General features: G+C 38.4%; 1 protein-coding gene across 6 annotated transcripts in view; it reads left to right on the top strand.

Moving 5' to 3' along the window:
- The window catches only part of myo3b (myosin IIIB), a 124,619-nt gene that overhangs the window by 85,905 nt on the left and 21,359 nt on the right, over positions 1–17,355 (top strand). For 5 of the 6 annotated variants that reach the window (XM_088605354.1, XM_088605350.1, XM_088605352.1 and 2 more), the window contains 7 exons: positions 1,661–1,772; positions 2,177–2,339; positions 2,739–2,819; positions 4,660–4,768; positions 6,619–6,670; positions 7,574–7,694; positions 8,716–8,775. In XM_088605354.1, the coding sequence (XP_088461480.1) occupies positions 1,661–1,772; positions 2,177–2,339; positions 2,739–2,819; positions 4,660–4,768; positions 6,619–6,670; positions 7,574–7,694; positions 8,716–8,775 (698 nt within the window). The remainder of the gene's footprint in view (positions 1–1,660; positions 1,773–2,176; positions 2,340–2,738; positions 2,820–4,659; positions 4,769–6,618; positions 6,671–7,573; positions 7,695–8,715; positions 8,776–17,355) is intronic. The other variant, XM_088605351.1, reaches the window with a different exon arrangement.

Here is a 17,355-nt window from a genome sequence, read left to right as displayed (position 1 = left end):
GTAAAGCGCTTTGAGTGGAGTGTCCAGAAAAGCGCTATATAAGTGTAAGCAATTATTATTATTATTATTATTATTATTATTATTATTATTATTATTATATTATTGGCTCATTCCAGAGTGGAAGGATTTGGTTCTGGAAAGGAGCAAAATAAGTAATTGATGCTATGTCACCAGACCTAGGTGGGAAATTAATTTAAGCAAAAGAAGTAACAGAATAGTAAACTCTCTTTTTCAATTACTGTAAAACCCCAATATTCTTCCTCTCTGTGCCCAAATTGAAGGCCAGCAACTTCATCATACTCCCATCAGTGAATGACTGCTAAAGTCCCACTGATGCACTCTGTTTTGTTCCAGGAAGATCTTGTAAGGCTCAGGCTCAGATGTTGCCGGATGTCAGAAAAACTTTTTTTTTCATAAATGATTTGTAAAAAAAAAGGGACACGAATATTTTTTTTTTACCAAAGACATAATAGGGCTGTATGTCATTAGGGGAAATGTGCTAGTCTGTTTTACAAGTCTGTTTTACAAACGTCTGCATGTGTGCTTCAGGTCTCTAATGAATCACACTGTACAGTATGTATATTGTTGAGAATGATTTTGATCAGGAAAGCTGAATCCCCTCTTCATTTAATACCGCTCACATTTAACATTCATTTCAAGATCACAAGGAGACTTGTTGAGTGATCCATGTTAAATCTATAACTACTGCACCCAATTAATTTCCTTGGCTTTTGACAGTTCTAAGGTTTCACTTGTGGAAAATGTAATAAGATGGGCTTCCATTACTGATTATGTCTCTACGGTTTTGCAGGCAAATGTTTAAAAGAGGTGCAATAGCACTGACATTTCTCTTGCATAATTTCTGTGCATTGCCCTTTCCAGCAGTTGTGATCCAGGATGGTGCCTTTTTTTACAGCAACACAATCACTTAAATAATAAAATGAGCAATGTAATTAGAATGTAGTTCTCTTACCAAAATCACTTCCCAAAATCATATTTTCTCTGCTCTTCTGAGCCCAAAGTAGCAGTGAATTTACTACAGTTTGGGCTTTAAGTTTTAATTTAACTCATCTTAAGAGCGGTTGAGCAGAAAGGGTCACAAAGAAGCAAGTGCAGTTGGTCTAGAAAAAATCAAATACATCAGTAACCGACTATCCTAGGTGTCATCTTAAGCTGTTGTCATGGCATCCGAAAGCTAACCATATTTCTACTGTTTGGATTTAAACACTCGCTCCATTAAGTAGCCTGCAAATATTATAAAAACACGTGGCGCTTCACAGCAGAATGAAAAGCAACGACATAAGCAGCATATGAGTCATACAATGCCGGCATCAAAAACAAATGCCTAATTATTAGAATGTCTTAATTGTAATCAGATTTGCCTCATCATTCTGGGCCTTCCATTGCAGTGGCTGATGAAAGTCACTGCAATATGTAAAATCTTTTATCTTCCATACAATCAATATCTATGATCCTATGTTTTTTTTAGCATTTATTACCTTCATAATGCAGGAAGCGTTATTAAGGTAAGGGATAAATTAATTCAGTATGGTTTTTAAGTTCTTTAACATGTTTACGTTCTTTTAAGTGAAAACCATTATTGCTTTTAATTTTCACTTGGCAGCGGTCTTACTCCAGCTTTGTACTCCCTGTCTGTTAGGTATTACTATCTCGCCTTCAGGGCACACCAGATGCCTGATACGGGCAGAGAGAACACCATCGCCATTCTGGAGAAAGCAAGACTAGACAAGTGGGTACTTGGGAGAACCAAGGTAAAAAAACAAATTGAGTATTATTTGGTTTCATGCTGGTGTCCCAGGATATTTGTTCAGAAATCCCCTGTCCACTTAAAAGATGTTGTTTTGTTACGGATTCCCTGAGCACATAACAAACCCCCCCCCCCCACACACACACACATTTTTCTTAGTGTTAACCACAAAGGCTTGAGCTGAATGTTCAAAGTGTCTGTTATTTATGCATGTAATGAACCAGTTGTTAGAATCATAATGCAGAATGGTTTTTGCATAATTTGCCCTGCTAAAATCAGGAAATGAATATCTTTTAACAGTGAAAGCAGCTGTGCGTTTCTGCTCACTTTAAAAACCAGTATGGCTGGCATGATTATGGCTTTCTGGTTGAAGGTGTGCCACAGCTGATGTCATCTGGTGTTTAACAGGTCTTTCTGAAATATTACCACGTGGAGCAGCTGAACCTGCTGCTGAGAGAAGTGATAGCCCGTGTGGTGGTGATGCAGGCTTACACCAAGGGCTGGCTGGGAGCTAGAAGGTACAGAAGACTCAAAGAGAAGAGGGTACATGGTGCTGTCGTCATCCAGGCAGGTATGCAGTAGCTGCTCTTCTGTCCTTTGTGTAAAACATGAAATTGTGAATTTGGATGAGCATAAAGAAGTCTGTTTTACAGAGAACAGACTTGCCAAACATTGCCAAAAACTTAAGCGCCGCCCCTAACTGCCTAAAGTAAACGTGTACGTTTAAGGAATTAAAAGATGTTGCCATTAAGAGATGATAAAATGCTTTGTGGTTTTCTCTTTTTAAAAATGTGGTGATTGTGGAGTGAATCGTTGGAAAATTGGTCAGATTAATTCCGCGCCGAGCTGAAAATTCCACCTTTGCATTTGGTTTCTTGTTTTAACAAGTTTGTGTTTTCACTGAGCTAATATGCCTAAAGTGTGTTGCTGGTGCTTCCCTCCAATTTCTGAGACATTGTGTTTTCTATAGCCTGGAGGGGACATGTCGCTCGTCAGACTCTCAGGCAAATCAAAAGGGAAAGAGAAGAGGCAGCCATCTGTATACAATCAGGTAACCCATTGCCGAGAGTGTTCTACAAAAAATACAGACAAATATTTGAATGGGAAATCTGCATTGTATAAAGTTATCTCCACTCCACTATGTATAACCCTGCCACATACACTTGCTTTTCTAGTGACCAACATGAAAAGAAAACTCATAAAGGACTCTAAACTTTAAGGTTCGATGAAATGCTTTTTTGATCTCAATAAACCTCCCATGAAACAGTAATAATTAATTAATTATGTATGAAGAAAAGCTTTTGAAAGTTTGGGCAGCATTTGGTCTCCATGTTTCAGGAGAACAGTGCATATTGAGATCCTTTTTCCTTTCATCTCTTTCCCAATAAAAGCAGCAGTGGGGCTTATCCCTTCTGTTTCCTCATAACTTCCTCTCCGAATTCCCGGTCTATTACAGCACATTCACATACCAGAAACAAGATGCCTTTTCATACTGTCAACCTTTTCATCTGAAATGTAAATTAATTCTTACTCAGGACGCCTTGACAGAGATCAAAGTGGCCCATGTTAACCTTAGCAGGCTTTCTCTCTGCAGCACAGGAAGCGCTAAAGAGGACAGGCAAAGGTAGAGCACAAGGTCCGACCTAAGTTGTTAACTGCAGCACGATCTCAAGGCTCTTCCTTGAGTAGAGGAGCGAGCCTAACAGAAACCTGGACTGCTTTGGTAAACGACATCATTAGATAGATACTTTATTGATCCTGAGAGGGAAATTGGAGAATTAAAAGGCTCTGAACAGTAAGGAGAAGTTCAGAGCACAGCGAATGTTTTCCAACGGTTCACACTGGCATAGTTTTTCAGAAAAAAACAACAACCGTGTATGTACTTTGCTTCTTCTTAAGAGGTTTCCTCCTGTACTCGGGATACTGTTAAAGTGATGCTGACAGGGAGGTACTTGCAGATCTGAAGGAAGGGAGAAGCCAAGCCCCCAATGGAAAACTCTGACACGTTTAAATTGTGTTTCTTGCAGCTTAGCCTTTGAGGTAGGCCGCATTTGCATTTTAAAAATAAACAGATGCCTTTCAAATACATGAGCTGATGGCCTAGGGATCTCAGTGGACCCAGGGAGCTCACTAACAATCGATCAGATTAAAACAGAGAAAACATGCCCCTTTTTAACAATGTGCTGGAGGTTTCTTTTCCTGTGTGTATAATATTACAACTAAAACACAAAGCCCTTTGACTGAGTTTTTATTTACATATGCAGTTCAAGAGACAGAAAGCAAAGGGGACAAAAAGTCACAGTTTCAGAATTTCTGACCAAGATAATGCTACCAGAGGCTTAAATTCGGATTCAAACTTCTGTAGTGGGAGTTTATTGCACTTTACATTTTAATTTTCTGTTTTTCATGATCACCTGGAAATTGTGGCTAGCACATTCCTCCAATTGATTATCCCAGTGGAAAATTGTACATGACAATTGATTCCCTTTATGATCTGCGAGTTTGTTTTACATTTTATGCAAAGAGCAGTTGTGAAAATGTATTTTCATCTTTTTAGTAAAAAAATTAATGATTTATAAGCCTGACAATTTTTCAAATCGTGAACAGAAAAAAAAATGATGCCACTTAATTTCCTTTTATGTTTTAGAAAAAAGCTAAGAGGCAAGTATTAATAATTAATTGGTTATTGTATTTTGTCCATTGTTTCTGCTACAAGGACTAAACAAAGCATATTTAATGCTCGCAGCCATGAAATTAAAATGAAAACAAAGTATTTTTTCACAGTAACACATGGTTCATTTTTTGAAAGGTGTTAAAAATAAAAGCTATGAGAAAAACAATTGCTGTTTGGTACTGTAACAGATTTTGAATGATATGATATTATTTTATAGCTTACAGGAGGTACTATGCTCGTAAGCGTTCTGAGGCTATGAATCATGGGGTTAATTCAGTGGCTTTGTCTCAGACCCTGGATGGCACCAGGGTTGTAAATGAAGTTGGGTGAGTCATTTGGATCTTTTCCCCTGTCTTTTAATATTTCCATTCGTGATTCAAAACGTCTGATGTGTTTATATGTGTGTGAAAGCTCTTAGACACCAGAGATGATAAAAACAAGTTCTAAAACAGTCACAAAGAGTCAATTTCTTCATAGTTTTGTTTCTGCTTAGAGTTTTAAATAAAAGCTTACACATTTTGACCCTGTTCTCACGAGTCCATTTTTTGTATTTATTTTGCAAAAAAGCCTCAAAAAAGACTTAACTGAGGACTTACATATAGGAAGAAATTGATTGTGTGATCCAAGAGTTAAAATACCCATCATTAATCTAATGCTTGTTTAATGCTTTTTATTTTGTTAATGTTTTATTGTTCTACCTCTGAAACACTCACCTCCCTCCTCCCCTCCCTTTAAGTAGGAATTCTTAAATGTGATTTGTAGTTTTAATGAATATGTTTCTCTCAGGATAAGGCAAACTTTTTCTGTGAAGTATCTCTGATAAATGCTGCTTCTGCTTAATTATGGCACCCAGATGTCAAAGCATAACTGGCTGTGTATTTACTCGGCATGTGGATGGAGTTGTCATTAAGAAACTATGTGAAAGCAGGGAAACAGATGAACAGGGGTACAGATGGTCTTTACTTCTCTCTGTGTATATCATTGTGCAAAGCATTCCATTGAACTCTATTGTCGCTGTCCTGACAGTGTTGCTAAAATTTCATTTTCCTTTCACTACAGAAACTGGCAAAATAATGGTAATTCATTTAGCGGCTTGTTTATATGTGCACTTATCAACCATTTTTATTTTCAGTTTCACGGTACCAGATGACACATTTTGAGCGGAGCATATTTTGAAAGCAGAGTCTCTATTTTTGAGAATCAGGAGATGTTTAAATTTAGTGGAAAATGGAAAATGGATTTCTTGGCATCCAGGCCAACACAGCATCTTTCAGGACTATAAAATCAAATATAGTAACAGGGACATCTGAAAGTTAAACAGAGATGTTTCCTGTTGGCATAAGTACACAGATGATTTTATTTAGTGATACTTTTGCTGACTTTGCTAACGTAATACTATTTGCAAAACCAACAATCCAAACCGGATTTCTTTTATGAAGTTTTCTTTTCTGTGCACTTAAAAAATTAATATCTTTTTCTTTAGGGAATTCTCTTGATTTCTCCAGGCACGTTCCTCAGTCGAGACCATTGCGAATCTTGGTTTTGCGTTTCTGATAACATTAGGAAGCCGAGTAGAATTACAGAATTAAACTTATATTCCACCTGCTGTATTACTTCATGAGTGTGTCCACATTCTTCTGTTTACAATTTTTCCTGAATATCCTGCAGTAAGCTCCTCAGTTATGGTAACTTTATCATATCACATCCGGTAAGAAGCACTGTTACAAAATTGCTGTGACAAAGATGTTGTTTTTTCCTTATTGTTTCTGCAGTGTTTGAAGACACACCCTTTTAATAAAGTCTGCTGCTAGTAATAAATTTACCAGAATACATTTTAAACCAAAGAGTAAAATGAGTCTTGTAAAACAACAACAACAACAACAACAACAACAACAACAACAATAATAATAACATTTGAATGTGTTTAAAATAATTGTAACACAGTTCCCATGACAACTGTATAAATGTCAATGTTAAATAAAATCTGCAACTTCTTAGTTGTGTTTTTTAGCTTGCATAAATGTGAATGAGGAAGAACATAAATTCAGCCTGTTTGTGTTCTATCTGTTTTTACTGTGATAGTGCTTAAACACGTCCTAACAAGATTTTAACCTGTGTGGCCGAGAAACGTCTCAATATAGAAAGTAACATCAAGGCTTTTTTATTACACCTTTAGGCATGGCAGCTTCAGCAGAACGGATTTCTTAGCTGACCATCAGGAGAAAAGGGTGAGTGCAGTTTTTTTGTTATTTTCATGGTGAACATGAGTTCTCGAATCCGTAGTGCTGAATTCTGCTCCAATCAGTAGTTAGGCCAAGCACTGAGAACATGAAATTGTTAGAAGAGTGTTTTGAAGTCCTTGAGACAAAAGACTCTTCTTGCTAAAAACTTTAGTTCAGTGGAGAGACAGGGTGGTACGCTGAATAAGAGAATCAAAAGGCTGGAAATTCACGGCTGAGAATAAATGCTTGCAGTTCCCTTAGGTGATTTGTCTTTGCGCTTCTCTTTCTACAGATGTTAGAGCCCCTTTTTTAGTAAAGACCTGAGGTTCTTTGGTAGTACTTTGATATCCTGCTCGAATTCAATATGTGAAATAGAAGAGTCACTCTGTGACTTGGAGCACATCACAGTCTTTGAAGTCTGATCCAATTTTTGCTGCTCACCATTTGATGTTGAAAGGATGAAATGAAGAAAATGTACAGTTTTTGCCAGTAACTCTGCTGAGCATATGTAAGATTAAAAAAGCAAAATCCTTTGGAGGATGTACTTAGAAATGTTAAGCAGATTAATACTTTCCTATAGCTCTTTTATTCAAAGATAAAATTAAATATGAGAGGAAGTGCGCGTCTGCTGTTATTTTCACCCTGACAATTAAGTCAGTGCCTAGCCATCTGCATGTAGGTAGGAGAAAATAAAAAAGCGCTTATGCTGATAAATTTGCATGCCATTACGATTGCAAAGCATATTAGCGGGTTCTAGTGAAAGTATTTGACAAAAACATAATAAAATTGAATAACAAACATAATTCTGGTTTCAGAAAAATATGAAGGCTCCATTGTACACGCTAGTTCGTTACTGACAGTCCACTTCTGGGTGGAGGTTTATTGGAACAATTATTGTATTTTTTAAAGGTGCTGGGTGACAGCCAAAAGAGCTTAAGTAAATGCTACGGCCAAGACAAAGACAAAAATGAAGACACTGTGAAGCCTTATGAGGAGGCAAACAGCATGTGGGAGTCTCAGTGTACACAAGGTAAGCTCACTTGAGAAAGGCCGGGTGTGGGTAATTATATAAGAAACAGGATATGTCGTGGCTTAATAAAGGAAGCGTAATATTAAAACAATACTCTTTTCCATCATCCCTCATCTTTAAAGTGCTTTTCAGTAACGACCAGGGGAATCATGAGAGATCATTTTCATAGGCTTTTAATACACTGGGTCAGCTTATCATTAATGTCTTATCAAGGTTTAGCATGGCACCAGCGCTTCAAAGTATAGTCGACTACAAGCATGCCTATTACTGAAGATCTGATCATCACCTTAATAGACAGTCATAATAACAGTGACATGCAAAGTATACAAGCCCTGATTTGTTGAACATATGTTTAGTTTGTATTTTGCCCAAGGCATTGAATTTCATTAATGCCTGCTGCATAACACACATTGTGAATTGATCATTACTATGGGCACTGAATGAATAGGGGCAAGTTAATGCCATTCAGAGTCCCAGGGTGAGAGATTGGGATGGGATGGCATTTAACAACATGGATGGGATTATCTGGATTAGACGTAATAATGTAACACAGACAGGTTTTCCAAGTGTATTCCTACTTCTGCGCTGACAGGTTTGGTATGAATTAGTGTCAGTGCCGTGCAGTAGGTTTGGGTTAGATAGTGCTTAATGCTGTAAAGCTGGATGTGTATAACCATTGCAGAGAACCCTGGTGACTGGTTTCCAATAAGAAAACACCTGAACTGAAGTGTACACACATTTGACCACATTTTTGTTCCACAGGTGACTTTCTATGAGCAGCTTTAAGAGATAATGAAAAATAGATGTCTTTTTCTGAAGGAAAAATATTAACCCTCATTATTTAAACACTTTTCAGTGCAATGTAAAGAGTCCATTATACAATTTTCTCCACCAAGTATCAAAAAGGCTTTCTAAACATAGGCTTTGGGTTCACAATTGAAATGGAATATTAAACAATGCATACCCATCAAATTATATACAGTAGTTGGCGGTATGATATCACTTTTTTCTGTCTTCAAAGTTGCTTGCCGCTTCAGTGACTTCAGAAAATCCCAGGAAGCCATCGCAGCAGCCCATGCTGGTGGGTCACAAAGCACAGAGGGCATATGTTGGGGAACATTTGCAGTTGTTGTAAAATTGCTTTCTGTAGAATGCACATTGTGAATTGATCATCACAGTGGGTGCTGAATGAATGGGGGCATGGTGATGTCACTCTGGGTCCCAGGGTGAGAGAGCTGGGACAGATCCTAGACCACACTTCCTTCCAGGCGGTGACCAGTTTGACTAGGCACGTGTCCTCATCCGATGGCTTGTTGAAGCGGTTATAGTCAAAATCTGCGATGTGATGGCTGCTTTCAGCTAGCTGTGTTTTTGAAGGCCTGGGCACGTGGTAAAACTTTCCAGGGTTCTGAAGAAGTCTGGAGCTCCTGACCCTGCCAGGAATTTATACAGAATAATAATTCCTTACATTTATATAGCACTTTTCTGGACACTCCACTCAAGACGCGCTTTACAGGTAATGGGGACTCCCCTCCACCACCAATGCCTAGCCCCCACCTAGATGATGCGACGACAGCCATAGTGCGCCAGTACGCCACCACACACCAGCTATCAGTGGGGAGGAGAACAGAGTTATGAAGGCAGTTCAGAGATGGGGATTATTAGGAGGCCTTGATTGCCAAAGGCCAGGACACCGAGATTATACCCCTACTCTTTTTGAGAAACGCCCTGGGATTTTTAATGACCACAGAGAGTCAGGACCTCGGTTTTGTGTCTCATTCGAAGGACGGCACCTTTTTACAGTATAGTGTCCCCGTCATTATACTGGGGCATTAGGACCCACATAGACCGTGGGGTGAGCGCCCCCTGCTGGCCCCGCACACACCTCTTCCAGCAGCAGTTTTAGCGTTCCCAGGAGGTCTCCTTCATCCAGGTACTGACCAGGCTCACACCTGTTTAGCTTCAGTGGGCTGCCAGTTGTGAGTTGCAAGGTGACATGGAATACCAAGATGCCTAGTGAACAGGTTGGTTCGCTGGTATGTGAGCCAATCATTCACATTTGGGAGAGTCACATGACCAGGTTAATCTAGATGTTGAGATTAAGGCTCTTTACTGTGCTTCTGTCCTGCTGTTGTCCCGAGAGATTGCTAGGATTAAGGAATTTTTGGGGAGCAAGAGCTCCAAGCCACGTTATAACTTCTCCAGTTTGGAAATGAGTGCTGGATGAGTATCTGATAAAATCTGTGTTTTATATAAGGCTAGAAGACTGTCCTCTAAGTGGTAACTGCTACCTGTGGCGTTTCCCTTGTTAAAACGTACTTCATGTACAAATGTAATTCCACTTTCTGGATGTCAATTTAAATATGAAGTGACTCTCAGTGTGAGGTACTTAGTAATGTTCTGAGATATATAGAATAATCACAGTGACTGCAAGCATTGTAATTTGAAAAACAGGCATGGTTTTGTGCCTGCTTTCAACAAAAAAGCAATTTTAATACAGCTGAAATCACTAGCAAAAAATAAGAAGTGTTTGTTAATAAACCTTTGTTTGACAGAGGAGGATATGATCTGAAATGTATCTCTACCTTTTTGTTTTTTTCAGACAGTTGTAAACAGGATAGTGTTAGGAATATATCAAAACTGACTTAATGGTTTATGAAAGCAGAGCTGCTTATGCTGACAGCCTTTTGAAGATTATGGTCATAATATACGTGCGTGTCGTTAGAACAGCTGAGATAAAGGGAAGGCACTTTCTGAATTACTGCTGCAAGAGGAAGTGTTCATGACAACTGTTTATGAACTTGCCTCAAGAGGTAAAATAAAATCAGAAATAACCAACACTGGGAATATAGGCTCTGTGAGCCTTTTAGCCTAAGTATAGGGTACCAAGTCTAGCTGCAGATGTAAGATGTAAAATACATTTTTCAAGGGACTATATTTTACATTTTTAAATCAGTGTATGCGTTGATATAAAACAACATAATATTGGTGGGTAAGTCAAAAGATGTGTTTCAACTGTCTGAAATTACTGTTCTGTAATGTAGCAACTTCACTGTGTAAATTTGTTTTTAGGGCTTTAGAAATTGTGAATATAGTGTTTCTATAGCAAAGTCTATATATATAGCATATACAGTAGGAAGCAATGCAGCAACACTTCAGGTTCAACAGTGCCAAAAAATGAAAAAAAGTGACTCTTCTCTTGAGAAACAATATTGATTTTATAATACATTCTTGACATTTTTATTGGTGTACTGTTCTCACTATGTGACTATGAACAGGTACTAAGTAAAACAGAGTGCGGTACTGGTATTATTGCATTGAATTTAGCTGCTAGTTAAATCAAGTTTATTTTGATGTTATTCAAGATGACAATACTTGCTAATGTGACACCTTGTAGGCTTGCATTCTTTTGCACGCCTCATAGGACTGGCATATTTGTCAGTCTTTCCTGGTCGCTTTTTCTAGTATCCACTGCAAACGGGCCATGCCCACAGTTTTGTTCAAGTGGGTATGGATTCCCAGATCACGTGTCTTGCTCAGACTGCTGCTGCCATATTCTTCAAAAAGTAGCCGAGATGCGTAGAGGTTCCTCTCAAAGCAAATGACTTTCTATGAGCAGCTTTAAGAGATAATGGAAATTAGCTGAAAAATAAAAACCCTCACTATTTAAACACTTTTTTGTGCAATGCAAAGGGTCCATTATACAATTTTTTTTCAACCATGTATCAAAAAGCCTTTCTTAACATAGGCTTTGGGTTCACAATTTAAATAGAACATTAAACAATTTTGTATGCATATAAAGCAAATTCTGAAGGCGTATTACAGTAGAAGAGTTATTGTGATGTGTTTTGGATTAACATGCTTCAGAAACAGGTAAAAAAGGATACTGATGAGTATTGTTAAATAGCACCTTTGATTTGTGCAGATAATATTGCAGACCCCTGAATATTCATACTCCTGTCATTAGGAATATTCATGTATTCCAGACTCAGTAACACTCATCCTGTCCTCAGGACACAGGCAGAGACGGTGTTAACGTTTGCACGGGGATATTGTCTCGTTCCTCCTATTTCAGGCATAAAACTTTGTAGGATTTTCTAAGTCACTTCTGGCTTCACACTGGCATCCCTAACCAGCGTCCTTCATGCCACTTGTCCCTCCTTTAGAGCAGGGCAGTCTGATCGAACGTGTGTCTGGGTAGTTATGCTGCACATTCCGGTTCTTAATGATTGACTTACTTAAAGAGATAAAGAACCTTCTCCTGCGCATCTTTACCTCATCCCTCACAGGTTTTGAAAGATCTTTTCATGGTTGATTTGATGGTCTTTACGGAGACATATACATTTACTCTGAACTCAAATGATAAAAACCTCATTAATTACACACTGGCAAAGACCATGAAACTAATTTTGTGACCTTGGAGACGAAACTTTTTGCACCTGGATGTATTTAGTGTTGCCATTGCAAAGAGGTGAAAAAACTTACGCAACTGCCACGTTTTTAAATGTCTCTTTTTATTTGCTCCGACCAGCATTTTTTAACTTTACCACGCTGGAGCAAATTGTGGAAATTGTAAACATAAGGCTCTATTTGAAAGTGTAGAAACTTTGCGCAGGAGTGAATCATTTTGCAAGGCACTGTATATATTGTGTTTGATATACAGTACAGGGGATTTATCCATTTTGTAAATATTAAAACATTAATAATGTAAGTGTCATTGTAATGTGCTGTGAGGATATTACATGTGCCAAGAGCATGTGGGCTCTATTCAGCGTGTTTCAAACAAGCAAATGTTTCTGATTAGTGTGCGCTGTCGGCTCCTAGCAGGCTCCAGGTAGGATGTCTGAAAATTACAACACTACCGCACCTTAATCACAGCAGGGGCAAGACCAGGGCCTGAGAGCTGACACCACTGTTGTGCTCTGCGCAGGAGTTCTCTTATTAAGCTTCCTACAGCGATACCTGTAGATACAAATAATTCTGACACCACTTAACTCGTGACCTTCTCTCTCTTTCAATTCATTTCACCATCAGTTCAAAAATGCTTTACCCTAAAGACTACTATAGAGCAACTGCAGCTTCAATAAACAAAATAATTCAGTTCTTATTAAAAACAAAGGGCAAGTGCTATTTCTTTCTCTTTGAGGTGAAATATTTCTTCCCATGAAAATGTTTATCTCAATTCATTGAAATGTCTCAGGTGTGCCTGTGTTTCTTTAACAAGGAAATTATAGGGCGAGAGCTGGGGAGAGGAATTTGATGTTGGATGGATAGGAAGTCTTAACCTTAAGGATGTGGGAGTGTGGAATTTGGTTTGTTACTGTCTTCTTTAATCCTCTTAATGTCAGCTACAGCAGTTAACAGGATATACTTCTGAACTACTTATCATCTCTGATAATAATTCAGAATTCAACTTTGTTAATCTCCCGAAAACATAATTATGGAGTGAAGAAACCTAAACCAACTTACATAAACCATACACCACACGAGGAGAAATAATTAGGAACCCGACAAAACTGATAAAAGAGCCTGCACACTGCTTTTCTATACACACTTATTAATTCCTAATATAGCAAGATATTATCATCCAGTGACATCTAATATCACCCTTGTATTGATATTCTAGAACATGCGTGCCAGAATTCCTGTCACATAATTCTTTCTCGGCATTAGTGAAAGATGAATGCCCTAAAGCAGATTGAACCCTGATTATTCATTATAATTAAACACTAAAACCTAGTACTCTTATGCCAATTTAACAAAGTGTACTTTTATCACACTTTAATTGAATCAAGAGATGATACATGACATTCCCAGATGACCACTGAAATGTTTACTGTAATTATAATTAATATCTAATTTATTTGGCTGTCACTTTTATCCAAAGCAGCTTACATTTGCATGCATTTACACAGCAAGATTGGAGTAATTCTGGTGAAGTACCTTGCTCAAGGGTACAACAGAAGATTCGTACCAGAGATGTGAACCTGCAACTGCCTATGTACAGAAAAATGTGAAAAAAATAAAGTCCAGAACTCCTAACCACCTGCTCCACACAGCTGCATTAGTCATGATCTGCAAAAAAAAAGGCACTTATCATTTGTATTGAAATAAAATCCACTGCATATCATTTGTTGATATCTTGAAATACTCTTGTGAAGGACAAAACATGTAAGGCTAAACTTTATAAAGGAATATATACCATGCATCAGATAATAATATCTACCAGTCATGGCAGCAGACTTATAGATTCTGAAAGCATGACAGGAGATTATATATAGTTATGTTTTTACCCTTTAAAGAGGATAGGTGTTTAGCAAAGTGAGGATATATTCAGAAATGACCTGTAAAAACTGCACCTACACTGTATTGCAGGAGACAATGCAGACAATGCACACTACAGTGTGCTTTGAATTATCCTGTCTGCTTCTTAGGCAAAAGAGGTCACAGTGTCAGATTGATCCCATGATCTGGAGCTCTCTGATCTCCATTCATTTAGTTTATTTTTCTGGAATTTGTTTTCTTCGTTTGGCAGATCCTGTACAGCATAAACACGATGGAAATTACAAAGTGATCATGTCTGTATATGATTATTTAAATGATGTTACTCGTTTTTGAAGCATGTTCGTAGTCAATTTGCATGTTGTTTGTTAATGCTGTGCGTCCTTTGTACGAAGGATATGATACAGCTTACTAACCGTGTAAAATTCTATCAAATATATCCCAGCCTAAACAGGCATTGTTTTGAAAGAGGCTGACATATTCTTAGAGGTTTATATTGCCTAGAACTAATGGAATTAATATGTATTACAGGTTATTGTATTGACAGTGCATTTATATCGCAGAAGTAGAACCTCAGTAATGGACTTTAGCCTTTGATTATTAAAGCACTTTTAAGATAAAATATACTGTAATGTGAATACTGTTATATGAAAATAACAAACAGCAGAAGATCATACATTCTTGCAGTTTGGGTTCCCCGAAATATATTCTCCTTGACAAAAAAACAGAATTTAAGCTTGTACTAATCTGGTTTAGGAAAATAATTAGTAAAAGAGTATGTATGTCTGAAACTGTTTGCACATGTGCACTACCCAGTGTGTCAGCGTAGTAGAGTTGACAAGATTAGTACTTTCTTGGTCTTTTTTTTTCCTCAGGAATATTCACGATTGTAATCCTCAGAGAGGCTTAGCATATGAACTTGACTCTAACCCTAATCTTTAAATCTAATTATAAACTTGCCATAACGTTACTAACAATAAGCCCATACCATAACTTTAATACCTTAGCCCTATTCTATACCAGACCCTAAACGCGAACCCTAATCCTAAACCATATACCCAAACCTTTCACAGCAGTACAGTATTTCCTCATAGAATCAACTTTGAACAAACCAGAGCTTTGAATTAGTTCTGTTGTCTAGAATTGTCTTCCCTTTTACTTTCATGTGTACTTTGATTTAGAAAGCAATCATTGGAAAAGATGTGCTGCCAGCTTTCTTTTTTTTCTGACTGCAGGCAACATTTGAATCCTGTAATTTATATTTCCTTTGATGAAAAATGAATGGCCAGCCCTATCTTTGCTGTTCATTGCTACACAACTACATCCTCACTACCTGGCTATATTTACGTGTTGCGGACAGTCAGGGCAGTTACCTTATCACACCAAGTGTTTTTGTTTCTAGACAAATGCGTCAACGATTTGACACTGACGGCACTCCATTCCAGAGAACATCAGTTAATGACATCTACTAAAAGGAGTTTCTCCATCCTGACATATCTCTCAATTTCAGGATAGGTGTCCTGTAACAGATGGTACTAACGCCATTTCCAAGTTTGCATGTCAGTTTTCATGTCAGTTACCCTAAGCCTGCAAGGTCGGTAGTGTCTGATCCACAAAACATCTGGCCAATGTGAGGGCTTGTACGGTGATTTCAATTCAGTTCAATGCGAAATACTTTATTCATCCCCAGAGGAGCAATTTAAGGAATGGAGGTTATTTTGGGGGAAAAATGAGATTTACATGATGAACATTATCTTATTTTTAACCAAATCCAATCAACGTGCTGCTGTTGAAGATTGTTTTTCCCCTCATAGATTTAAAAAATGCAAAAACAGCCCATCTCCTTATGTGTAATGAGAACATAAGAAAGGATACAAAGGAGAGGAGGCCACTCGACACATGTAGCTTGTATCGTTGCTAATAACTCAGTGATCCAAGGGTCTCATCTAGCTGCTTCTTGAAAGCAGCCAGGGTTCTGGCTCCATCAACATGGTTAGTTTAATTGCTCCATTCTCCCACAACCCTCTGTGTAAAACAGTATCTTCTGTTATCAGTTTTAAAGTCACTACTCTTTAGTGAACATGTCTGTTCATTGGTGTGTGGGTGTGTTACCGTCGATTCTGAAAAAGTCCAGTGGGCAGACTTTAAACTCAGCATTTTGAATGAATTAAACTGGGTGCCCTTTGTCGTCTTCTCTGTTCAAGTCATTATTAGGATCAGATGTGATGGTCACAGTTCCGCGCGGGCTCGTGCCCCCCGCCACCCGTTCCGTCCCGCACACCTGGGGTAACGCAACAGGGCACCAACCGAGTGAGCTAAAGGAGACCTCCCCCAGCCCAGGCAACTGAGGTCCCTGCTACTCGCAATGAGGGCGCTGACGTCACTGTATCCGAACTAGCTCCGCTACACAGACGCACTTAGACGTTAATGTGAACTTAATAATGATGAATTTTTCTCCAAGATTTTAAAAGTGCTCTTCAGAAGTGCTATGACCAATGTGACTCTGTTTGGCCTTTCTAAAAAAATAATCCTTTTAAAAAATAGCTGAGCAAGCAGTGAATTCAGATGATTGCCGCTTATAACTGGATGACAAGTAACCAGGAAACGTACATTGCTGCAGAGTGTATGTGTCCTACAATGGGCTGGCATCCAGTCCAGCCTAAGACATGTGGCCCCCCAATCCTGTCCTTCAAATGAGGCTCCAGGCTGTGGCTCTCTTGCTAGGAATAAGTGGCTTTCTGATAATGGATGGAAGGATGGATAAATTGCTGTATTGTGTTTCAAAGTTCCGTCCATCTTGTGGGTAAGTGAGACAGATGCTGGCACAGCGTTCACATCCACCCATCAAAGCCCAGATTAGATACACCTTTTGATTACAGAGCGCATTATTTCATTGTAAAACCATTTTTAAAAATGCATGCCCTTGCCTCCCCTCCCTCCGGTCAGACCCACAGATAGTTTACAAAAGAAACTTGACAGGAGCCAGGCAGAGGACGTAGAGCATTTAAACATTTTCTCAACATGAAGGATTGTTTAAAAGTCTAACTTAGCTCTAATGTCAGCCAGATGATTGATTTCAGTGTAAAATATTGGTTGTTAAGTAACAACATCCTCTGTCTGCTTTAGTGCAAAACAGATGCAGGAACTGCCCTTTCGGGTATTATCTCAAGAACCTTGTGATTTTTGCAGTGTGCTTTATAATTTAAAGCACATGGGTTGCCATTTAACAATAATGTCCAAAATGAAGACATAGGTAATAAATCACAGAGCCCCAGAATGCTCTGGAGCTTCTCTTGAAGTTTTTGCTGTTCTGTTCTGTGCAAATTCAAATTGTCCTGATTGTGATAAACAAAAAGCAGCCAGGGCACTGAGCTTGTAC

This window comes from Lepisosteus platostomus, chromosome 14 (genome assembly GCF_059453375.1).
Source record: "Lepisosteus platostomus isolate fLepPlt1 chromosome 14, fLepPlt1.hap1, whole genome shotgun sequence".
Lineage (NCBI taxonomy): Eukaryota > Metazoa > Chordata > Actinopteri > Semionotiformes > Lepisosteidae > Lepisosteus > Lepisosteus platostomus.
Note: the sequence above shows the minus strand (reverse complement) of the source record. Positions and strands in the feature narration are given on the sequence as shown.